Raw genomic sequence first — 26,339 nt, forward strand, 5'->3', positions numbered from 1 at the left:
TTACAGCTGATGCCCTCATATTGGCAAGGCGGAATTCAGGACAATGGGAGTGACTAATCTATGGCAGATCTTGGAGCCTGTGAAAGAACATGTTCATCTGAGCAGTCTCAGGGGAAAAACCCTTGCTGTTGATTTAAGTCTATGGGTGTGTGAGGCACAGACTGTTAAAAAGATGATTGGAGTAGTCACCAAGCCTCATCTTAGGTACAGTATCTTTTTTTTCTTCTTCTTCTTTTGGGTGGATAACTGTAACCGGTGAGTGTTTGAATCTGTATGATGTAGTTTGCTCATTTGGTGCTTTGCTCCCAGAGTTATGCCAAGGTACTTCCAAAATCCATGGTAGTCCATATTACCATATAGTTTTAACCACTTACTCAGTGTGTGCCGATCATTCTGCATGAGCCATTATGAAGTGCCTTGAGGAGTATGTGCATATTTGGTTGATGTGTCTGATGCTTGTTAAAGAACAAACTAATCAAAGTGACTGTAACTCCAAAGTACTGACTTGTGCAAACAGGACTGAAAAGAGGACATGTGGAGCTATAGACAACTAGAATTTTACTATTAAAAGTGACCAGTGGCTTTTAGGTCTCTTAGATTTTGAGTACCCAGCTCAAGAGGCTTTGTGGATGATTTTCTAAACTTGTAAGAATCCACAGCGCCAATTGACTTCAACTGGAATTCTGGATGCACCACGTTTTCTGAAAGCATCTAAAATGTCTCTCATTAGGGACCCAAAATAGCTGACCACTTTCAAAAATGCAGCCTTAGCCGATCAGCAATTAATTCAAAAATTGTCTGGCATGGGGGCACTGATTCAAATCTGTTAGTTACTAATCATGTTAGCAGTAACAGAAAGTTATTACTCTGATTGCAGTGGGGTGGAAATATCAGTCAATTTTCTAATGGACATACCCACATCACACAGATCACCCTAACTGGCACCCTTTTAAGAACTTTCAGCAGAGTGACCAAAAGCTGAATGGATCTGGAGAATAAATTATTCCACCACTGTAGACAAGCTTTCATGGGGACAGGGTTAAAAGTACATTGCTAAGCCATTTTAGGGAAACTTACACTGAAACTGATTGTATTATATTTGTTCTGTACATAAACAGGGTTTCAGCCTCCAGAAATGTCAGTTCATCTCCCCTCAGTAGTAGTATATTAACTAAAATATTTTTAAGCAGTAGTCTTTCTAAATCAATCTAACACATTTGAATGTTTGTTCTACTGCTTTCGAATGTCGGCTCAATGGATTATGGGAAAAATGTATTGTCTTTGTGCCTACTCAGTATTACTGTAGTAGGAAAAATTGCAGTTATGAAAGATGCAACATTCTTTTTGCCCACAAGAAATATATAAATCAGTATGCTAAAAATAGTATTATATTTCTATTGTATCTGAGTTTTATACCACACTGATCACCATAGCATCTGAGGTATTCTCAACATTTTAACATTTGATTTAACAGGATGTCTGTTTCCCTCCTTCCAATTTCCCTTTATCATCAGTATGGAGGTAGGTCTGGGAGCAGATCTTGTTCATGAGCTGGTAAATTTCATGACAGTTTTGGAAGGCTGAACAAGAATATATTCCTATAATACAGAATTCATGAAAAGGTATTAAAGTTCTTCTGAGCAATAAGTCCACAGAAAAATGAACATCTTTCCTCTCTATAGTTATGTACCTGTACAAAGACTTGCAATACAAAATGGTATGAAATCTTTTCGGATGTGTTTGTGTGTGTTTTCCAAATAGCAGCTATAGAATCTTTTTGGGTGGATGGAGGAGCATTGGGTTAGGGCTATAATCCAATTGTTCTTAAGGTGTTTCTTTTGCTGTTTTTGTTCCTTGGTTTGAAACTGTGTATGTTTCATTATGAAGTTCTGACCAACATGAAATTTCCATTTAGGGTATACACATCAGTTGTCATGAGGCTTAATTTATAACTAAATTTTTCAGTGAAATTGTTTATTTACTTTGTTAACACAGGAATCTATTTTTTCGAATCTCTTCTTTAACCTCAATGGAGATCAAATTGGTGTTTGTGATGGAGGGGGATGCCCCAAAGCTGAAAGCAGAAACAATGAGTAAGAGGAATGAGCTCCGCTATGGGTCTTCGAAAAAACCTAGGGCTGCAAAAACAGGGAGATCCTATTTTAAATCAGTTTTAAAAGAGGTGAGTGATAGAAGAATTTCATTATTTGGGGTATTAGAGAATGGAGAGGGAAGAAAAAACGTTTTAAAAAAAAGGAAAGAATTTACAATAAATGTGACACATAGAAATGACTCCAGACAGATTTTTCAATGAGATTCTGCCCCCAAAAAATTTGCATCACTTTGAGATTGGATATTAGTCCTGTAACTTGCTGTATTAAGAGTTTATGAACCCCCTTTTTTTGTGAAGATCATATAAACTTCTTGGGGCAGTGTGTTCCCATATGTACTGTACAGCATTGAGCACAACGATGTCACTCAGTGCAGAATGATCATTTGAATTAGCACGTAAAAATTATTATGCACACTCTGGAGTCTACAAACTTAGTAGTCTCCCCTGTCTATGCAAATTTCAATACACTTTTATTAAACTCCAAGGTATACATATTGACAATAAATCTTAAGTGAATATAGTGCCTGTTAATAGTTCTAGGTTGACAATGCTGGAGACTCTTCTGGAGCTAAGCACACAATAGGAATTACGCAGGTAGTGTTAGTACAAGTTCTCTTCACCGTTCCTTGGATGCGCCTTAAACCTGACTTGCTCTGTTCCATTCCTTAATCTCTTTGCTGATGCTGGAAAGAAGGTGGACTATTGTCATGGTGATTTTGGCATCAGGACACCCATCCATTTGAAAGTAGACTGAAATTCTAGTTGTTCTTCTAACAGCTGTTGCATGGCAAGTCTCTCTGGTGCTGGATTCAGACCAGTGATTGAGATAAAAGGCTCTGTATCTCATTACCAATCTCTCAAGCCATCTAATTCCTCATAAGCCTTTTTGTTTTTATATTTTTTTTACTTACCTAATAAACATATTAGTGTTGTGTAGAGCTGTTTATATGTTTCTAAAGCAGGGATTCTCAACCTTTTTCTTTCTGAGCCTCCCCTCCCTCCCCTCAACATGCTATACAAATTCCACGGCCTGTCTGTGCTACAACAACTGTTTTTCTGCATATAAAAGCCCGGGCAAGCATTAGGGGGTAGCAAGCAGGGCAGCTGCCCAGGGCTCCATGCCACAAGGGGCCCTGTGAAGCTAAGTTGCTCAGGCTTCGGCTTCAGCCCCGGGTGGCAGGGCTTAGAGCCCTGGGCTTCAGCCCCAGGTGGTGAGGCTTTGGCTTTCTGCCCTGGGACCCAGCAAGTCTAACGCCGGCCCTGCTTGGCGGACCCCCTGAGACCTGCTCGTGGCGCCCCAGTGGGCCCCGGACCACTGGTTGAGAACCGCTGCTCTAAAGCACCTAGCACGCTTTTGGTCATTACATAATAACACAGTAGACTTGTTTTCTAGCCTAGGTCTATGAACCAGGAAAATAGCCATGTTAACATAGTTAGCTGTGAAAATGTTAGGTGAGAAATGTATTTAACTAGGTTGAGAGAACCAAGGTTGCAGGACAAATCGCTCTGTCATTCTGTATGGAAGTTTTTGTTTATTGATACCTTTCGTTACTAATTCCTCATTTCCTTAGTGTTCAGTTCTTTCTTTGCTCTCGTATCAAAATAATGTACTACATGGCAATATCAATTTGCATGTTGAATTTGTGGGCCTTGGACAACAATGACTACTGTCCTTTTAAGTAACATTGTAGATCAATTAGTAACTTGGAGATACTTAATGTCAGCTTCACTGTTTGCCAGGTTTCTTTTGTGATTGAAGTAAAGTGTACTTCCATAAAGTTTTTGGTAGTGTTGGAAAAGTATTTATAGGACAGGAATGAAATGAGGGAAGATGTTTTATTTGCTTTGTTTGTTCCTCTTCAAGGGCATGATCCAAAGCCCAGTGGAAATATTTCCATTGATTTCAGTGGGTTTTGGATTGGACACCAGATGAATAACCTGAATAAAATATTTTAATATTGTCAAGCTGCTTGGCGTGAGCTACGCTCCAATAGGACAGCAATTCTTACTATGCCACTTTTATGTTTTGATTTGTTAAAAATCCTGACTTGTGAAGAGAAGGCACCATAATAATTCAGTACAGTCATTTCAGATAGCTTGCACACAACACTTCTACAAAGATAACCTTCCTTTTCTGCTGCTCTGACCGTGATTTCCCCCGGACCCCTACCTCACTCATGCACATACACACTTTCTTGCATCTCTGGATTGGCTCCTCTGTTCCTCTGCACATTCCCATCTATTACTTTTCCACTTAAGCAATTGCTGTAATTATCACAGAGATGTTATGTGATCATGAATGAGAGGGGACGTGGATCCCTGAGGCACTTCATTAAGATGTGATCCATAATGAAAGTTTAAGAAGTCCTGTTTCATACTTTGTCTTGCCTATGTTCCACCCAAGCTTCGCTCACTGTCTACTTCTGTGCCTCTTTCTGCACAGAAACCTCCTAAGCAATGTATGCCAATCCTCCAGCCTCTCCTTCAAAAATCTGATGAGCCTATCTGCAGGGGCGGCTCTGTTTTTTGCCGCCCCAAGCACGACAGTCAGGCAGGCTTCGGCAGCATGCCTGCAGCGGTCCGCGGTCACCCGGATTCAGCGGCATTTCTGTGGGTGATCTGCCAGTCCTGCGGCTTCGGCGTACCCGCCGCCAAAACCGCAGGACTGGCGGACCTCCTGCAGGCACACCACCAAAGGCCACCTGACTGCCGCCCTCACAGCGACCGGCAGGCCACCCCCCACGGCTTGCCGCCCCAGGCACGCGCTTGCTGCGCTGGTGCCTGGAGCCGCCCCTGCCTATCTGATACGCGAAGTGTTTTGGCACTCAGTGTGTGTTTAGTACTGTGAAACTGAACATAACCATGTCCCTACTCACTATAAATTATAAGTTAGTTCAGTCGAGGATCTAGTCTTTGTTTGCAATCCCACATGTATTGTAAAGTGACACATACAATGATAGTACTACATTGATGATGATGATGATAATAATGGCCACTGCAGACATACACATGAACCTGAGGACTATTTAGGAAAAATGGTTAATTGTAAAAAGGGATAATTGAAGATTCAATCTCTGTCTTCTCTTGAATATTTTTGTTTTTTTAGTGCCTTGAAATGTTGGAGTGTTTAGGATTACCTTGGGTTCAAGCAGCTGGTGAAGCGGAGGCGATGTGCGCTTACCTGAATGGAAATGGATATGTGGATGGCTGCATTACCAATGATGGAGATGCTTTCTTGTATGGAGCTCGAACAGTTTATAGGAATTTCACCATGAATGCAAAGGTAGTGTTAAGTTTTTTGGAGTCTTTTTTCCTTCAGACTACTTCACACTCATTATATTGCTCAAATAAATGTGAAGCACCTAGTTAATTGTTCAAAATATTTATGGTATCTGTTAGGGCTTCTCCCTCACCACTCACTTGGTTCTTGTCAGACAGACAGAAAGCAGAAGACCACAGTCTGAAGTGCAGGCAATGTAATGTTTATTGGGGTTAATCAAGCAAGCATATCCATAGCTCTGTACGCTGCAGAGCTTTTCTCCGTTCCTTTTTCCCACCTCCTCCTCCTTAGCAGGCTTAATTATATCTGTAGTACATACCCCTGGTCCCACCCCTTACAATTTATGGTCATGCTCCGTTTTGGAGGATTGTGAGTCTTGGGGGCTTTGGTACCGCCTCTTTTGTGCCTCATCGGAAGGGTAGGGAGTGAGGTTGTGTTTCGGCCAGGGTCACCATTTCTTTCGCTTTTTAGTGTTTCTTATGCCGCCCCTCCTTGCCCCTCCCAACTGGTTGCTTGACCTTGCCTTGCGATAGGATTTGAGGCAGTCGTATATATTAAACTCCCACCAAAACCTGCAACACTTTAACTCACTTACTTATCTTTTCTCATTGTGCTATAAACCCCATCTGGTTGTGGGCAAATGCAACACACAGTGTTTTTGTTCACACGTTAGTAAAAATATCAAAAGTCAAACAGGCAAACAAAACCCAAAATTTTATTTCAGGCAAATATACAGGCTAAATACTATATTAACAACACTAACAGTGTCATACTTTTGTCTTCCTGTATTTGGTCTTGCTTAAAATCTCTGTTTTTATAAAGCAGACTTGCTTTGCTTGATTCATTAGTGTTCAAGCACTGAATGAATAAGAAAAACAGCTGAGTTGAATAACAAACATGAAATTATCTGCCGTCTGTTTAGGTTTTCTATTACATGAATTCTTATGTGACTTAAAGCTGTAAATTTTCTACAGGACACAGCCCTGTAGTGACAGTTGTGTGCTTATAGAAACAACAGGTCTATAGGGTTAAATAAATGCAAATTCACTCATTTGCATCTTACATACACATTAAAATGTGTAACACTGTCACACTTGATAATGACGATTGCTCCCCAAATCAAGCACTGTTGACACCATGTCTTGTATGTCTGAATAATAAGCTATAGTATGACCAGTCCAAAAATGAATGTATCCAATAAAACAGACCACCCTGATTAAACTTATAGATACATTAGGAATGTAGTTTGATACATTTGAGAAGGCAGAACAAATAACTCTCTTGAGCACTCTTCTGTAGTATGCAGAGAGATTTCTTTTATGCTAAGTCTAGGGCATCAAGCAAGTGCAGTAGCAAATGGAGTAAAGATTGAAGATTTAAATGTATCCTGGTGTAAGAAACTGTTGTTCAGCTAAAAAAAGTGCTTGTATCTTTGTGAGAACTAATGGAATGAAGAGGCAGAGCTGGGAGCACATAATGTTAAAAAAGAAAATGTAGGGCAATTTGCTTGAGTTCATTTGGCTATACATTTGTACAGGGTAAACTAGAGCCCAGTTTTCAAAGTGGGATGTCTTAAATTAGGTGTTCAAATCAGTATTAAAATGGGTATTTACTTTAGTTGTCTAAATATCTGTCGAGGTGCCTAAAAAGTTTGAAAATTGGGTTATAAGTTTTTGTTTTTTTTTAAAGTTCAGATCCTTTGATAGAAGACAACTTCCTCCTGTTCATTCATCCTTTGCAGCTTCAGAGTGTTCTTTTGTCATTCTATAAGCCTAGGGTGTTGGTTAAATTTCTAATCCTTGATTGGTTTCAGAGTAGCAGCCGTGTTAGTCTGTATCCGCAAAAAGAACAGGAGTACTTGTGGCACCTTAGAGACTAACAAATTTATTTGAGCATAAGCTTTCGTGGGCTACAGCCCACTTCATCAGATGCATGTAGTGGAAAATACAGTAGGAAGATATATACACACACAGAGAGAACATGAAACAATGGGTGTTACTATACACACTATAAGGAGAGTGATCAGTTAAGTGAGCTTTTATCAGCAGGAGAGAAAAAGAACTGTTTGTAGTGGTAATGAAAATGGCCCATTTCCAGCAATTGACAAGGAGATATGAGGAACTGTAAGGGTGGGGGGGAAATAAGCATGGGGAAATAGTTTTACTTTGTGTAATGGCCCATCTACTTCCAGTCTTTATTCAAGCCTAATTTAATGGTGTCCAATTTGCAAATTAATTCCAATTCAGCAGTCTCTCGTTGGAGTCTGTGTTTGAAGTTTTTTTTGTTGTAATATTACGACTTTTAGGTCTATAATCGAGTGGCCAGGGAGACTGAAGTGTTCTCCAACTGGTTTTTGAATGTTATAATTCTTGACGTCTGATTTGTGTCCATTTATTCTTTTACATAGAGACTGTCCGGTTTGGCCAATGTACGTGGCAGAGGGGCATTGCTGGCACGTGATGGCATATATCACATTGGTAGATGTGCAGGTGAATGAGCCTCTGATAGTGTGGCTGATGTGATTAGGTCCTATGATGGTATCCCCTGAATAGATATGTGGACAGAGTTGGCAACAGGCTTTGTTGCAAGGATAGGTTCCTGGGTTAGTGTTTTTGTTGTGTGATGTGTGGTTGCTGGTGAGTATTTGCTTCAGGTTTGGGGGCTGTCTGTAAGCAAGGACTGGCCTGTCTCCCAAGATCTGTGAGAGTGATGGATCGTCCTTCAGGATAGGTTGTAGATCCTTGATGATGCGCTGGAGAGGTTTTAGTTGGGGGCTGAAGGTGATGGCTAGTGGTGTTCTGTTACTTTCTTTGTTGGGCCTGTCCTGTAGTAGGTGACTTCTGGGTACTCTTCTGGCTCTGTCAATCTGTTTTTTCACTTCAGCAGGTGGGTATTATAGTTGTAAGAACGCTTGATAGAGATCTTGTAGGTGTTTGTCTCTGTCTGAGGGATTGGAGCAGATGCGGTTGTATCGTAGAGCTTGGCTGTAGACAATGGATCGAGTTGTGTGGTCTGGATGAAAGCTGGAGGCATGTAGGTAAGTATAGCAGTCAGTAGGTTTCCGGTATAGAGTGATGTTTATGTGGCCATCGTTTATTAGTACTGTAGTGTCCAGGAAGTGGATCTCTTGTGTGGACTGGTCCAGGCTGAGGTTGATGGTGGGGTGGAAATTGTTGAAATCATGATGGAATTCCTCAAGGGCTTCTTTTCCATGGGTCCAGATGATGAAGCTGTCATCAATGTAGCGCAAGTAGAGTAGGGACGTTAGGGGATGAGAGCTGAGGAAGCGTTGTTCTAAGTCAGCCATAAAAATGTTGGCATACTGTGGGGCCATGCGGGTACCCATAGCAGTGCCGCTGATTTGAAGGTACACATTGTCCCCAAATGTGAAATAGTTATGGGTGAGGACAAAGTTACAAAGTTCAACCACCAGGTTTGCCTTGACATTATCGGGGATACTGTTCCTGACGGCTTGTAGTCTATCTTTGTGTGGAATATTGGTGTAGAGGGCTTCTACATCCATAGTGGCTAGGATGGTGTTTTCGGGAAGATCACTAATGGATTGTAGTTTCCTCAGGAAGTCAGTGGTGTCTTGAAGATAGCTAGGAGTGCTGGTAGCGTAGGGCCTGAGGAGGGAGTCTGTATAGCCAGACAATCCTGCTGTCAGTGTGCCAATGCCTGAGATGATGGGGCGTCCAGGATTTCCAGGTTTATGGATCTTGGGTAGCAGATAGAATACCCCTGCTCGGTGTTCTAGGGGTGTGTCTGCGTGGATTTGCTCTTGTGCTTTTTCAGGCAGTTTCTTGAGTAGCCCACGAAAGCTTATGCTCAAATAATTTTGTTAGTCTCTAAGGTGCCACAAGTACTCCTGTTATTTTTGCTAATCCTTGATTAATTATTGTACTTAAAAACAGTTACATTTGTATGTAGATTTTGAAAGCTGCAGTTCTTAAAATCATGTGGTCAGTCTTCAATGCAAGATGATATTTATGTCAATCATACTTTGTGTAACAATGACAAATGGCTTGGTCTCTTCTATGCTAGCAGTTGAACAACAGTAAGACAAATTGCTGTTAACCTGTCAGCAACAAATCAATTTCCTAGTCACCTGTGGTCCTGCCTACACTATTCCCAGCTGTAATATTTTTCTTGCAGGACCCACATGTTGACTGCTATACAATGTCCTCTATTAAGGAGAAACTACGTTGTGACAGAGAGTCTCTGATTGGGCTAGCAATTCTTCTTGGTTGTGATTATCTTCCTAAGGTGAGGAAACTAATTATTTACCATGTTCCTGTGATTTATTTTTTCTGAACATACAGTACCAGTTAAGATTTGAGCATGTATAAAAACACATGAAATGCATGGTAGACTACAGACATCTAGCTGAGGAAAGTACCTTAATAACTCCTACTGTAAAGACATTTTCATAATACTTTGTAGTGAAAATTAATGTTTGCAACTCTGTGAGATAGGTGAGTATTATCATTTTACAAATAAGGAAGCTAAAACAAATTTAGATGGCATGTAATATATATGTGGAAGAGCTGGCATAGGCAACTAAGAGCCTATTAGAACTTTGAGCTCCCAGTCTCACACTTAGTCCATTAGATTATGCTTTCTGTCCACACTGTGGCTGTAACTATGCTAGTAACAAGCGTGTTTGAAAATGGGGTAGTCTACAGTATGTTTATGGAAAGCACAGTTGCCAGAAAAATCCTTGTACACTCTGTTTGGAGAAATCAGTAATAACTGTTTCTAAATGTGATTGCTGGTAGACTGTTCTTGACACACTGTGGATTTGACCAAAAAGCATGACTGTATGGAAATTGGGGAGTTAACCACTTCTGCTGCAGGGCTTAAAGAAATGTTTAACAAATGCATTTGTCTGGTGTGACCAGGCACGCCTGATACAGCATGTCCTGACATTTAATTGGAAACTGCTGCTGTAATGCATGCAGAGGAAGTTGAGAGGAAATAATAGTCTCGGTTTGTAAGTACTGATGCTCTTGACTAGAAAAAGATGAGCTGAAATGGAAGTTGCCAGTAAAGGGTGATGTGCATTACTCTTTGCAAACTATGGCAGTGAACATTTCATTATGAAGCTGTTCTGATGGTTAGTCTACCCCACTGTTCCTTCATTCCAAGTAAAGTGAAGCGATTCCAAATCCAGTTTATCAGTCTAAACCCTCATTTGTGTCTGTCACTTCCACTCAACCAAAAATGGCTCTTGAGTTGTTCTATACCCTAGTCTCTCAAATATGCAAGATTATCCTTTGGAGAGCTGAAACTCTATTGCAGATTAGAATGTACTGAGTTACACAGCAGAGGCATATTATTCAAACAGAGATGTAACATGTCACAAAAGCTTTGATGATACCCATATCAGTAAATACTTCTCAAGTGTAGAGTGTTTTAAAGGGACACTGTCAAACTTATTTTCAGAAACCAAAAACTTAAATATAATTTATTTTTGATGCGCTCTTTAAATAGTATGTTATCAAAATACTATAGAATAAATCAGTGAGATTTGTTCCCATATTGATGTTTGGAAGCTTGTTTTGCGTGGCTCCAAAAGAAATAATAAATATGCCTGGGTTTATCCCTCTTCCACTCTCCTGCTATCTCTTCAATTTGTGTTTGTTTTTCTGCTGCTTTTGCTGGTTTCCTGCTAAGGAAAAATATTATTATGAACTACCCCAGAGCGGCATATGAGAGTGAATTCATCACCCTGTGAGACACAGGAGATGCCACAGGCAGTGAACAAATCAATTTAATTTAATTTGCACATATTCACTAATCCCACTTTAACAAAGTCATTGGGAATTTTGCCATTGACATCTGAGGCTCAGGATTAATTCCAGAGCAAAGAAACTCAAACAGAGAGGTTCCCTCCCCTCCCTGTAATCTTCCTGCAATTCTGTTTAAAAGCAAGTGTTTCTGGTACTACTTTCTACTCTAGACCAAGCCTTAGGAATAACTTATAACAGAGATAAAATTTCCAGAAGAAAATTACTTTTGTTTCAAGTTGATGGTGTCTTTGTAAATCAGGTGTGTTAAACTTTTTTGAATCACCCCACCTTAGCTCCTTTTTAAAAAAAAAAAGCTTGGAGCCCTTTCTCCCCAAAATAGTGAGAAGGGTATTGCCTCCTAGCACTCAGTGTTTAGATGGCATCATTTGCTCAGATTAGGGGGACCAAGCACCACAGGCAGGGGCAGCTCTATGTATTTTGCTGCCCCAAGCACAGCAGTCAGGCTACCTTCGGCGGCATGCGTGCGGGAGGTCCGCTGGTCCCGCGCCTTCGGCGTACCCCCCGCCGAAATCATGGGACCGGACCGGCAGACCTCCCGCAGGCATGCCGCCGAAGGCAGCCTGACTGCCGCCCTCACGGCAACCGGCAGGCCGCCCCCCGCGGCTTGCCGCCCCAGGCACACGCTTGATGCGCTGGTGCCTGGAGCCACCCCTCACCACAGGTTGCAACACTACTCACTCAAAATTATGAAGGTTAGGGCTTGTCAAGCAAGATTATCATTTAATGTTTTTCATAATAGGATTAAGGAAGTACATCTTTTAGCCTTGAAAAGGTGTCAGGAAACCTAATGAAAGGCTTGTGAACCAACTCCACTTGGCTCTGTTTGCATTCCACCAGTTATTTGCTCTGACCTAATATAGATGATGATAATTTGGACAGGAAAAGGGAGGCACAGTCATCTACAATTTGAAAAATCTCTGAGAAAAAGGTGGCAGAACCGCGGAATGAAACAGAAGTGAGAAAAGAAGTAAACCTCCAGAGTGAAGACTAGAATGAAGGGTGTGAGGAAGAGAGTGACTCCATATAGCAGCTTCTGTCTTTACTACTTTAAAATGTAAACCAAATAATTAGGTGAAGAAACATAATATGAAGGAACCACGTTCACGGGGGGAAGGGGGTCCAAATAGCCATGTTTACTAACTAGATGCAACATGCTCCTTGCAGGGTTCTGATGGCTTTGAAAACATAGAAAGCAGTAAGGTCTATTAAAGGGCTCTCAAACTATCTAAAGAGACACCACCCAATTCTTGTATACAACAGCTTTTTAGCTAAGTTACTGTGATCAGAATTGATATTTACCAATCTTCTTCTTAGGCAGTGGTGGTGGTGGAGGTATTTCTAAAGCATCATAAGAGTGTTTGGCACTTTACAGACAAAATGTACCTGAGAGACTGGAAATCATTAATATATGATAGATCAGGGAAAGATTTATTGATTAACCTAACCTTATCTAAATGGAAACTGTCTTGAGCCAAAGATGATTTCAGAATATCCTTATGCCATTGAAGAGTATTGTTTAGTTTCTCAGAAGAAGCTTCTAAAACCTCAAGAAGTTGTAACTGGTTATCTTCTGGAGTGACTTCCTGATAGCTGTAGTATTAAAAGGAAATAAGAGGTGGTTCATTCTACTTCACCTATAACCATTTATTTCCATGTTCCTAGTTAGTTACCCCTGAAATGATACATTGCTTAGAAATAGTTGGAGATTGACATGCTGTAATTAGATGCCTAAGCGGCTGGCCACGGTCCAATGACAAACTTCTAATTGATTTTTAAATGTGTATTCAAGCTATACAGTTAGGTATCCAGTTTATTCAGCTGCAACTTTACAGCTCCCCAATCCTCTTGAATTATTGATTTAATCATTATGCTGATGATATAACCTATGTTTGTGCTGCAAATGCAAGCCATGTGACTTAGCTGTACTCTGTAGACTGTAAGCTCCTCAGGGTAAGGACTTTGTAAAAAGCCATGCACGCTAGTGGTGCCACAAGAACAATGGATTGTAAAAAATCAAAATTAAAGTAGCAATCATTATTTCATTTACTTTGTCAGCAAATGCCTCCATGGTGGAGCTCTCAGGACTACTATTTGTTCATAAGTGGCATGAACAATTTGAGTTACCATTTTTGTAAATTGTCTTTATTTTGTTTAAAGCCTTAATTAACATATATTAAGCTTATCTGAAGTGATCAGTTGCTCTTACCTATACAAAAATATTTGATAGGACACACTTCTGTCATACAAACGTAAGGCCCTCAAGTTTACGTCAGTTTAGTACCAACTAGCTACTTAATTTAATAAGATCTATACATTTTATTGCCACACACAATTTTTCAGTAATTACTTTTACCCAATACATTGGCAGTCATTATCAAATTGGGAGTTGGGGGAAGAGGATGGAGGGAGCGACAGTAGAGTTAAACTATTAAATAAAACTGCCTGGTTAGTAGATCACCATCCCATGTGATAGGGATTGGATGCTTTGGTCGAAAGTCATTGGGATTAATATAGCTGAAAATGTAATGGCCTGTGGTATACAGGAGGTCAGACTAGATGATCCCTTCTGGCTTTTAACTCTCTCAAACTCAAGTTTGTCAGGAGTTCAGGAATTCAGTTCTCCATTAACACAAGCAGATTCTCATTCTGTCACCTTGGATTTCCTAATGTCCAAACATTTTGCACTCTTGTCTTACTCTTCAAGGGTTCCAAACATTTTTTTTTTTACCAAACTATTTTATTTTTTTTTCTTATGGGCCCAGTCCCCTGACAGTAATTTTTTGACTTGTCATCTCATCTAAGGCTCCAATACAACAAAGCACTTAAGTGTGTGCTTAAAGTGCTTGGGTGAATCAGGATGTAAATCTCTGCTTTAGCATGATTTCAAAACAACTCTGTTTTGGCCATTTAACTGTTTAAGGGCCACATCATGCCATTGGTTTCAATGCTTAAAAAATTTAATGTGGAATTCAGCTTATAATAAAGTCTTCCCCACTCCCAGCTGGGCTCCTGCCAGCTGCCTGGGCTCCCCACTCAGAGCCCGGGTGGCTGCCCCATTCCCGGCAGAGAAGCAGAAGCCCTGGCGGGTAGCTGGGAGCCCATGGGGCAGCTGGGCTCCCAAAAGGGAGCAGCGAGCGGAGTTGAGAGCTCTGGCTGTCAGCTCCCTCCATTGCCTCTCTTAGGTCAGTGCAGGTGCTCCTGACTGTATCCTTAGCCAAAGTAATAGATTGTTGCAGTGTGTCCATTTTCCTATGGAGCTCTGACATCCTGTCACTCTTACACTTTTGGGCTTCTCCTTCAGCTCCTGTTGTCCTGTAGAACAAGATGGCATAAATGCACATGCATGTTTTGAAAAATTCAGTTCTTGTTCTTCCTCATTAATGTACCAGATGTTTACTAAAGCAAGAGTTTCTATTTAATATTAATTAATTAATTGTATTGGGTAGCACTTAGGGTTCTGCTCCATGATGAGGCTCCTGTTTTGTTAGGCAGTGTGCAAACCCATTTAAAAAAAAAAAAAAAACAGTCCCTAACCTGAAGAGCCTACTCTACATGTACTTGTTTCAACTATCTTTCAATGGGAGTCTGGCTTGGATGTTTTCCCTAGTCTCTGCCCCTCCAATTGAGTACCCCAATTCCCAGTTGCTGTAGTTCAAGTTGACTCCTCTCATGCAGCTTTCTCACTGACTTTTAAATTTGTTCTTCAAGACCTCTTTTCTTCCTTTCTGTGCTATGTCTAATTGTGGACTAGATTCCATCTAGGATTCAGTTAAACAAAACATATTTCCCAGATGACCTTGTCAACATAGGGGTGACCCACTGTAGTTGCATTGGAGACGTACTACAATCTTATGACAACCTCATATTAATTTTTTGTGTAAACAGTAAGGATTTTAATTGTAATGAATTCACTCCAAGGTGCTTTCCACTCTGCAGAAGTAAGATGGCTAAATCCATATTATATATATAAAGCAAGAAGCATCTGAATTTTTTTAAATTCTTCATGGAATTAATTTTTTGTTATTACACCTAACAGATATGAATGTTTTACATTAGTTTAAACTTTAATATGTATCATGTTTCCCTCTCTCTAAAAGGGAGTGCCAGGAGTTGGAAAAGAACAAGCTTTAAAGTTAATTGAGACTTTGCGAGGTCAAAGTTTACTGCAGAGGTAAAGTTAAAGTTTGTCTTGTCTCCTGAAATATTTCAGTGTTTTAAATTGTCTTATTGAAAGGCAGTATTATGTTGCACTTTGAACCTGAGTCTATGCTACTCATGTTTTAATTTTTAAGGAAACAAAATATTAAATTTCTTACATGATGATCAGGTGTGTATTCAAACAATACATTCTTCCAGGCAAACTATTTTTTTAAAGTTAGTTATTGCTTAAAATTGTGTTAACTCATAGTCCCTATTCTGGCAAACAGTAACACATGTATACTTGTTTGCAGGATCAGAGGAGTTAGATCCTGATCCCAAGCCCACAAAAGTAATTTGGAAAGACTCTCATTGACTTTAAAGGGCTTTGGATCGGGACTTTAGATCCTAATGTTGTCTGGTATGACTATTGTCCCAATGATTCTCAAAGCTAGACATCCCAACAATCCAGTACGTACTCAAAAGTACATTTACTGAAACAAATTGTGTAATGGAAAACTGAATAGTTTTAAGAGGATGAATTAGGTGGTATGATTTTTTTCCCCATATTTAACTTAAGTGGTAGAATTTGCATGAATAAGCTATGGGATTGCATTACATTAACGTTTGTAATATAATTTTAGGTTTGATCAATGGAAAGGACACCTTCAATGTGGTAATGCATCTGTTCTAACAGTTAACAAGATGACTCATTGTTCTGTGTGCCATCATCCAGGTCGGTATGAAAAGGAGTAGATTTTTGTTTTAATTTGATGTGCATTTTATTTGCTCCCCCCACCAGCGCCTCTGGGTAATGAGGCTGCCCATTCTGGAGCCTTATAAGTACAGTAACTCCTCGCTTAACATTGTAGTTATGTTCCTGAAAAATGCGACTTTAAGCGAAACGATGTTAAGCGAATCCAATTTCCCCATAAGAATTATTGTAACTGGGGGGGTTAGGTTCCAGGGAAATTTTTTTCACCAGACCAAAAACTATATATTATATAGATATACACACAGTATACGTTTTAAAGAAACAATTTAATGCTGTTCACTGCTATGGTGATTGTGAAGCTTGGTTGAGGTGGTGAAGTTAGAGGGTGGAAGAAGGAGGTATATTTCCCAGGGAATGCCTTGCTGCTAAATGATGAACTAGCACTCGGCTGAGCCCTCAAGGGTTAACACGTTGTTAATGTAGCCGCTCACACAAGGCAGCACGAACACGAGGGAGGGGAGACAGCATAGCAGACAGAGACAGAGACACACCTTGTGCGTGGGAGAGAGAGAAAGATGTACACTGCCCCTTTAAGTAAGCTGACCCACTCTTAAGTGCATTGTCTTTTTAAGTGGATCAGGAAATTGAGACAGCAGCTGCTGCCCCAAGCTCTCTCTGTCTCTCTCCCTCTCTGTCCCCACTCTGCTCTATATGGAGAAGGGGTAAATGGGGTTCAGGAGCAGGGGGAAGGGGGACACCCTGATATTAGCCCGCTCCTTCCCCCCCCCCTGCACAGCAAGCAGGAGTCTCTGAGAGCAGCTCCAAGGCAGAGGGCAGGAGCAGCACATGGCAGTGGGGGGAGGGACAGCTGAACTGCCGATTGATAGCTGGGCGGCTGCAGCACAGGGAACTTAGGGGAGCAGGGAGCTGATGGGAGGGCTGCCGGTCCACCCTGGTTCCAAGCCCCCACCAGCTAGCTGCAATGAGCTGCTCTTCCTGCAAGCAGTGGACAAAGCAGGCGGCTGCTAAACGATGTTAGAAGGGAGCATTGCACAACTTTAAACGAGTATGTTCCCTAATTGATCAGCAACGTAACAACGAAACAACGTTAACCAGGACGACTTTAAGTGAGGAGTTACTGTATAATGCCTTTTGAAAAAGGATAATGCCCTTTAAAATATTTTAAATGACTTGCATTAAAAATTGCTTTTATGCAGGTCTCAACTTCTGGATTATCTTTCTTTAAAAAATATAAAAGGTCTCTCTTGAGGATTGGTGATGGAGTAGGACTTTTTTTTTTAAACCTGCAGGCCACTGGTACCAGCCTGGGCCATGTTGGAGGCATGCAGAAGATGTTACTATTGAATTGCTGTTAGGTGGTATAGATCTAGTTTGGGCAGGTGTATACATCACAAACTGCCGTCATAGTTGGCACCTTTTTGGCAGTGTCAATAAAGAGAGCAAAGACTGAACTGACATTGAGACTGAACTACTCAGTCATTCATGTTGGCGGGCCCTCCATTGACAGGATTGAGATAGATTAGCAGAGAACATTTGCATTGCTATTCTTCTTACTGTGTCTGGATTTATTTTTAAAGTGGCATTCAGTCTCGAGGACCATCTATCTGGCACCTTCAGTTCAAACCCAATGCTGCTTACAGGAAGAAATTTTTGGGGGGCGGGGAGAGGGAGGAAGAGAGAGAGAGAGAGAGAGTCATTCATTCCACAGTTTTGTCACGGTGTCACATATGCATGATATTTGTGGGTCTTTAGAGATATAATTTTCCAGAATAACATTCTGCAACATTCAAACTAACAAGAAAAATCTGATTTTTATTGTAACTGTTACTCAGTATTGCTAGTGTGCTTAGCTCTGTATACAGCAGCTTTTGGTGATATACCCACGTATACTCAACTTTATGAAACACTCTTGTGTAGTTTGGGAAACATGGTTCATCTCATTCTCTTTCTTCCTTTTTCTGTAGGTTCTTGTAAGGACCATGAGCTCAGTGGATGTAAACTGTGTGGAAGTGTTATGTACTGTGAACCACATGACTACCAATACTGCTGCCCTTGTGAGTGGCATTGTTCAGAGCGAGTGAAACAGACAAATGCAGTGGAGGACAATATCAGAAAGTAGGAATGTCTTCAAAATGAACTGCTCCTCATTGCTTTCAGGTGCAGGGTGAGCATGCAAGTCCTGCATCACACACATTTCTATCCTGTTCCTAATGTGTATGTTTTACTTGCAGAAAAGCTAGAGGTTGTGAGGGCTTTCCATTTTCTGAGGTAACTAAAAAGCCTGCTAAAGGTTCATTTTGAATCAGTGAATTGGATTTTCAGCTAACTTTCTTCTCAATGTCCTCTCTTTGTTTTATTTCAAGGTTATCGAAGAATTTCTTGTAAACAAAAACAAACTGGTCAGGATAATGGAGTGCCAGAGGCCAAATTTATTGTCCTTTCAGGTACAGAATGATACATAGAGAATCCAGCTCTTTGACATGTTGCATTTGTTAGTATGCAATGCACTTAAGAATATTAACGTTAATTAGTAACTTTTATCAGTGGGAAGAATGTAAGAACCTTGCAACAACTTTAATATACATGTTTGTTTGGAAATCTGAAATTAAGGCCTTAGAATAGCTGTAGAAGGGGACAATGTAGTGAAAGAAACTGGAAAACAGGGTCACTCACAACTACTGCAGCTTTAGCTAGATATGAAGTTCCTTTTCACATCCTGTCCTGAATTGTTGAGTTGTTATGGCAGCTAGCCCTCACTTACCAGTTCTGAATTGCCACCTACCAAATTTGGAGGCTTTTCTGGGAAGGTCCATCATCCCAAAAATTCAAAGATCTGCCCTGGCATGCTCCCTAGAGGTTATGTGAGTGGATGTAGATTTTATCAGCCTAGTGCGTGAGAGAGAGAGAGATACTAATGTATCATTAACACTGTTTTAAAGTACAATGGGTGAAATCCTCATCTGGTGTAAATCAGCATGGCACAACTGACTTCAGCGAAACTAGTATGATTTATAGTAGCTACAGATCTGGCCCACTAATAGATAGCTCCATAGTGGGTGAGCAGGATGTAGCTTTCTGCCTAGTGGGAAAGGAGGAGGAGGATCCATTAAACAAGAAAATAATGGGGTGAGGGGAATAGCTGAAAATAACAACCCTATAGAGAGAAGGAAAGTGTGCAAGGGAGAGAGAGGGCAGAGAATACATGAGAGAGACTGGACAGAATAAAAAAGAATTTGGTGGCAACTGTCATGGGCTGGTAAAAAGGACACAAGGTAATGTCCATTTCCTAATCTGTAGCAAAGGGAGCTCCATCATAAAAATAAAAAATAAAAAAAATTGTGAACCGCTGTTCTCGTCTTTCAAGAAATTTATTTCAATATTGACGTTATATTGTTCTTCTGAGCATTAGTGCTATAAACGATGCCTTCGTTGTGCTGTTGAACTAGGCTGGCTACCAATAGCTTACCAGTAAGAACTCTGCATTTATACATTTAATCAAACCCTAAGATGTGTTGTAGTTGTACTCTATCAATACAAAAGGAAACATAATTGAAATGTATACACAAAATTGTATTTAATCGACACAGTTGAAGAGGTCACCTTACATTAGAACAGCTTTGTCTAAAAGTCTGTAGATAACATTTGAGACTGATATTTACAATGCAAAAATTGGTGATGCCATTTAGTGCTAATCACAGAAATAGGCCAGCCCTTTATGCCTTTGAGTGATTATGTTCTTGTGCCCAGTATAGAATTCTCCCGGGTTTATTGTGCTGGATGATTTCAGTGTCCATTGGAACAATGACTCTTCTAGATTGATTTACAGACTACCCGACAACATAATTGTGGAACCTTACCAAGTGGATTCTTGCGGCATAACAGAGAACTATCTATCTGAATTTTGTTTTGGGGATGATGTACAGAAGTTGGAAACTATACCCTTCTTGGTTAGGTCATCTCCAAGGCTAACATTAAGGCTCACCTTTCCTGGCAGGGCAGAAGATCTGTTTTGATGTTCCACCTTCTGAGACTGATGGCACTGTTTACATGAATGGTGTATAGACAATGGACCACTAATGAGTACTCTGGTGGAAGGTGATAAAAATCTGTGGGTGTGCATGCATGGGAGAGATACGTTATCAGAATCTGATGGGAAAATGTTTAGCTTTCAATGTGGCCTTCCCATTCCTGCTGCTGCTATTACACAACTGCTCCCTTAACTCTCAGTTGAGCAGGCTGCTATATCTATCCTGTTATGGATGTCCATTATTCTGCCATCTTGCATTGAGAGGTCATTAGTGTCTTACCATAAGGTGGGTATTAAACCGATGTATAAAACATAATACATATTTAAAGTGTTCATTGAGATAACTGTTAAGGACACTGTAACAACAAAATAAGAAGGTATTAAGGTTGCATTTCTTAACAGAGACTTGCTTTTGAGAAGATGGAATGGACCAAACACTATGCTTGCAAGAAACTGTTGTCACTGTTGACACGCTATGACATGATCAAAAGAAAGTCTGGTCAGACAGATACAGAGCAACTGCAGGCAATACGGTAATGTAATTTGTGAAGTTTTTTAATTCACTCCATGTTTCTGTTCACTTCTGTCACTGGAGAAAATCTTATTACTTACTGAAGTAAAATTTACTTCCCCCTTTTGCCTCATCCTTGAGCTATGTGCTGCCTTTCGAAAAAGGTAAAAGCTTAAATCAGTGCTGCATTTCTGTCATTGTGGCTACACAAAAATAAAGTGTAAAGTAAAATGTATACAAAAGTTTCTTTTAATGCTAGTTTATAGGGCATGATTCTTCACACCCTCACTTTTAGCCATAGTCTCATCAACTTCAATGGGACTATACATGAGATACAGCACTATGGGCATGAGTCTTTGCTCATTGAAGTCCATGCACGATCAGGCCTGTGGTCTATAAATCTTAGTGGGTGACAGTTTGCAGCTGGAGAGCTGAAGTTCTTGTCATACCTATTGGCTTTCCTCTTGTTATGGCTAATAGTGAATGGTCTTGCTGTTGAATTCTACTATACTTTCTTGTCAAGACGGAATATCATTATTGTCTAACCCTGTTAAACTTTCAGTTCAGTATTACCATCAAATTCTATAACCAATTCAGCAAAAAAGGGGGTGTAGAGAGGGTGTGCACTGCTTAGATGATATACCCACACACATTGCCAGTATGTACCTGTGACAATCTCATCACTAATCTTGCACCCTCATGGATAACCAAAGACATCCGATTACCCTCTCCTTTCCTTCTTGGGTGCAAAGCCACCACTGAATAGAGTTATGCCTATTACATAGCATAGTAATTTCTCCTTCTGCTTCTGTGTAGCACATTCAGTTTCCATATATGCAGGATTAGTGCCTAAAACCTGTTTTAGCACACATTTACACATTTTACTTTATTGTGAGTAGTTCCATTGAGTTCAGTGGGACTGCTCACAGATGTGCAATAGCACAAGTGGTAAGGTGAGTTTTTGCAGGATCAATGGTTATTATTCAGAATTCTGTTCCAAAGGAATATTGAAAGCAGGGACCGAGTGGTTTGTAGGAGTGTTAGTAGAATGTGGAACCTTTTAACCTCTAAGTTGCTGGTTCAAATCCACTGCCAATAGCAAAATTAAGTTATCATCTGATGGCTGTTCAGTTGCAACTGTCAATGTAACAAAAAAACAGCAGCAGCATGCACACACACACACATAACAACACCTAACTAAACTGCACAATGGAGATAAAATGAATATTTCCCCCCAAGCAATATCTCTCTGGCTCAAAACTCTCCAGTCTGAGCAAAGAGACAAAAGGAGTGAATGAATAGAGACACAACTACTGTGTCAGGTTGTCCCCATGCTAGGGTTGAGGGCCATAGGCAGGGCAGTATGAGGAAGTTTTTCAGTATCACTGCCTTTGTATCTCTTGTGAGAAGGGGACTTCACTCTCCAGTGATGCTCATCTGGTACCTTTTTTATGACCTTTACGTTCACTAATGGTCTGTTTAAATGTTCAAAGTCAAGAACTGAAGTTTATTATTTACCTACACCAAAGAAAAAGTTACAAATCTTAAAAGCAAATCTTTCTGATTTTTAGAATCTGTACTAAATCTACTGATAGAGGCATAGGATTTTTTTCCCTCTGATTAATTTGCATAGATTACAAAATTAAAATTTTGCAATAGGTTTGTGATTTTTCACATTTCTTGCTTTAGCAAAATCATTTAGTGATACCATGTCTGCTTTTGTTTCACAGGATAGTCAGGACACGTGTTAAAAATGGAATTCCTTGTTTTGAAATTGAATGGCAAAAACCAGGTTGGTGCGGTCTTATACACGCATGGGTTATTCTGTAACGTAACTAAAAACAGTGGACAAAAATCCCATTTAAAGGAAGTGGGTAGCCAGCAATATGCACAAGTGACCTATAGTACAGATTGGACAACTGTTCTATGAACATATGCAGAAAACACACACTTTTAAAATCAAACAGATTGAAAATGCAAACAATGAACCCTTGCGGGGGGGGTTGTCTGTGGCAGTCTTTAGGCGTGTCAGAGCAGCACTTGGTGCACACTTGGAGGAGGGCAAAGATGTCCCTTATACTGGCTTGGGACTACGACAGCACATTGGACTCCAGTTTTATTCCTCCTTGGCCCCAGCATATCACCTATATTATGGTGGCACTACTTCACATGAAAAAATCCCCCATGATTGGGGAATCTCAGCCCGTGACAGACTGGTGCAAAGGGGCCTTAGCATGACCAGGGTCTGACCTCTAATCTGCTACTGACCTTTATATTTGAAAATTGCAGTTAAGGACAAGGGAACTGCATAGTTCTTGCTTTGGTCCTTTCCCTTCCTCCATGCCCTCAGCCCTAATGTGCCTTTGTTAATTTTCTAGAGCATTATGTTACACCAGATGATCAGCCCACAGAGTCCTTTGTGGTTACAGTAGAGGAAGAAGCTTTGTTTCAGGCTGCCTATCCTGACATTGTTGGCTTCTATAAAGTGGAAAAGTTGGAAGTTTTGGAAAGGAAACAGAGAAGTAAGTTTGAAAGCTGACCAATGCTTAGCACTCTGTGGGCACTGCCATAACACAGATAATAAAGATATTTTCAGGACTGCATCAGCTCTTCCATAGCTGTTCATACATCATTTTCAGTGGAAGATTAAGATCCCATTTCCTTCTCTCCTTCCCATCTGCTAGCACTATAAGGTTATTTTTTGTTTTTTACTTTGACACAAAGAAACACCTATTATGTATGCTCTTTGTTTTTTCAGGTAAGAAAAATAAACCAAAAGAGAGAGAACGCTCAAATATCGATTGTAAAGTTGCTGATCTTCTGTCTCTGATGAATTTGCAGTCTACATGTGAAAGCTTTCCTGAGCAGGATTCCAAGTCAGATTTTAAAACTCTTCCTGATAATCAAATGCAGGAGAAAAGTATCTCCAAATCTAATGATTCCCTTTTAGCTGCAGATTTTTCCACTGTAATCGTTCAGTTACAAAACCCAGTATCTACCCTTCCTCTAACTGCTTCACCCAACACTCAATATCAGAGTGCTTTAGATAACTCTTTTACTTCACCAGCACAGTTTACTCAACTCCCTGAGGCATCATCCTCTTATGTTTCCTCTATGATAGCTGATCTACAATTGAGTGGCATTGATTGGGAAGGAACCTCGTTCAGCATTTCACCAGCACATGTTGATTCTGCCTGTTGTTCAGTGTCTGAGCTTGGTGCATCTAATAATTGTATAAGCCAACCATGTACACTTCAGCACAAAACAAGGGAAAACACAAAATATTCTGGTGCTACACAATCTGATGAAGATTCTTGCATCAGTGCAGAGTATTTGGTTCCAACCCCTACTGATCTGGTAGGACAGCTTCAGAAGTTGCCTTTAAGAGAACGAATATTTCTGAAGACGTCTGTGCAGAAAGATACTGCACTGTCTCTAAACATAGTGCAACCGAAACCTTTACAATTGTTGAAACAAATTAAAGAAACATCAATTCCTGAGACTATTTCCACTTATCCTTCAATTCAATTAAGTGACACCACAAAGGAAATCAAAATGTTATCAGAAAAATATTTGAAGATCTCTAGTGTACAAAATTACCAGGAACAGTACAAAAAACCTGGCAACTTGGTACAAATGGAGCAAAAACACCCCAAACAAAGCTGTTTGAAGTCTGTGGGTTTGAGCAGTCAAGCAACAGAGCCTTTGAACTCCGAAGGTGAATCACTGAAGTTAGCAAAGGCCACAGATAACTGTCACATTAGAAAATTCTGTACTCAAGCTACTTGGAAAACTTCCATTAAAAAGAGTGTGTGCCATGACAGACATTCTTCTAGTGAGGACAGTGATGATGGGAATATGACGGATAAAAATCAGATTTACAGAATTAAACAGCGGAGACAACCGAATCCAGCTCAGATGAAGGAAAACACCACCAAGGAGAGAGGAAACAGAGGATCAAATCTTTCAACTAAATGGAGAGAGAAAGAGGCAAATTTAAAAATAACTAGCACTAATTTGTCAATGGAAGTATCTCCAAAACCTGCCTCGGTAGTGGAAGCTAACAGTTTCCCAAGCCCAATACTGTCATTTAAAAGATTAGATTCCTGTTCTTCTCTGCAGCAAAGCAAAAATGATGACTGTGATGTATGGGTAGATAGTCCCCTGCCTCTGTCTGAAAGGCTCAAACTAAGACTCAAAAGCAATTAGTACTTCATTAAAAATACATTACGTTAAACAGTTAACTTGGTGTCTAAAACTCCTACATAGTTCCTTTCCTCATATTCATAGCATTGGTGTATGCAAGCTCAAGAGACACTGTACTGCTAAGTTGACATAGTCATAATTAATAGAAAGCATTGTGAAGTCCTGCTTACTTGGTACTGAAGTTTGAAATGTAAACGTTGTCAAAATTGTGCAGTCCCTGGAGTACAACTGACATGCCCTGAAATCCGTTTGACTGTATAGTGTTTTCTTGCCATAAGCACCATAGCCATGGACATAATATACAACATTGCTATTTTATTCCAAAGGAGGTAAGGTTTATGTAATAAAGCATTAGCCTTTTTGCTTGTAAAGGTAGACTCATAATATAGTTACAATGTGCTATGCTGCTATCAGGTGTTCTCAGCAAGACAAACTGATACAGCTTTTGTGTAACTGAAATTCCCCATTGTGCTCCACTCTCTTGATGGGGTGTTAACTTTAAAACAGGCTTACAAATACTTGTTTACCAGTGGTATTGAGCATTTTTTAAATAAATGACCAGATAAATTCAGCAGTTGAGCTTGTCCAGTGTAGCTGAATTTATTTGTCTGACATGTCCTATAATGAACTGCTAGAACAGACGCCTAGTCCAGAAAAGGATTAATAACCACTTGAATCAGTGCCAGCTGAGTGGACTCAAAGTGAGTATTTTAGGTGCATTCTAGTTCTGCAATTGCTATCTCTACACTTTTATTTAAATGTAATTGTATTAAATTAATGTTTGTAGCTGGTGGCATTTTTTTGCTACAGAACAAGAAGAATGAATTCTCTGCAAGTTTTGACTTGCCTTTAGGTAATAGCAGAGAAGAGGTTAAATTATAGGAAACCTAAAATTAAATTTGCTATTGCAACTTCATTTACAAGCATCACATATTTTAAATCATTGTTTGTAAAAGGAGCCTTGAAATTAGACTTAAAACAAAAAAGCAACACAATAGTTCCCACCCATTAATGCAGAGATACAGTTCACTGGGACTACATATCCCAAACTGCATACTATTTCGCACAGATCACCACTGAGTTCCCCATTGGCTATAGGTCAGGGGTTCTCAAACTGGGGGTGTTGACCCCTCAGGGAGTCATGAGACAGTTATGTGAGGGTCACGAGCTGTCAGCCCATGGGTGGGCCTGGCAATGGATGGGGCTGATAGGCCTCAGCCCCTGTTAAATTAAATTATTAAATTAACACACACACACACACACACACACATTTTTAATGGTCATAGAGGCTTGCAGTGTGAAGGGGATCACAATACTAAAAGTTTGAGAATCGCTGCGGTAGGTGAAATTATGCATGACTTCTTCATAGCTAGCAGCCAATGAAGAAGACTTTTTGATCAAGAAGCAATAATGTCAGGTTTACAGAATTTGTAGAAATTAGAGAAAAGGAGAACCTATCATCTCAACTAATCAATCCCCTTCCCTCTTGCAGGACAGTTCTCTTCAGTGCCTTTCC

The 26,339-nt window shown here is 40.2% G+C and overlaps 1 protein-coding gene across 2 annotated transcripts; it reads left to right on the plus strand.

Moving 5' to 3' along the window:
- Positions 1-26,077, plus strand: GEN1 (GEN1 Holliday junction 5' flap endonuclease). Of its 2 annotated transcripts, XM_026655598.2 has the most exons (13): positions 1-204; positions 1,996-2,182; positions 5,220-5,396; positions 9,549-9,659; positions 15,304-15,377; positions 15,988-16,079; positions 18,044-18,194; positions 18,311-18,347; positions 18,443-18,523; positions 20,509-20,639; positions 22,348-22,409; positions 22,996-23,139; positions 23,376-26,077. In XM_026655598.2, exons 1-13 carry the CDS (start codon positions 44-46, stop codon positions 24,824-24,826), a joined length of 2,859 nt encoding a protein of 952 aa, XP_026511383.1. In that variant the 5' UTR covers positions 1-43; the 3' UTR covers positions 24,827-26,077. The 2 variants fall into 2 exon arrangements, with proteins under 2 accessions (XP_026511383.1, XP_026511389.1); XM_026655604.2 differs by lacking the exon at positions 1,996-2,182 and having other exon boundaries at positions 122-204.
- The last annotated feature ends 262 nt before the right edge of the window (positions 26,078-26,339 follow it).

Source organism: Terrapene carolina, unplaced genomic scaffold, assembly GCF_002925995.2.
Source record: "Terrapene carolina triunguis isolate 2854851 unplaced genomic scaffold, T_m_triunguis-2.0 Scaffold42, whole genome shotgun sequence".
Lineage (NCBI taxonomy): Eukaryota > Metazoa > Chordata > Testudines > Emydidae > Terrapene > Terrapene triunguis.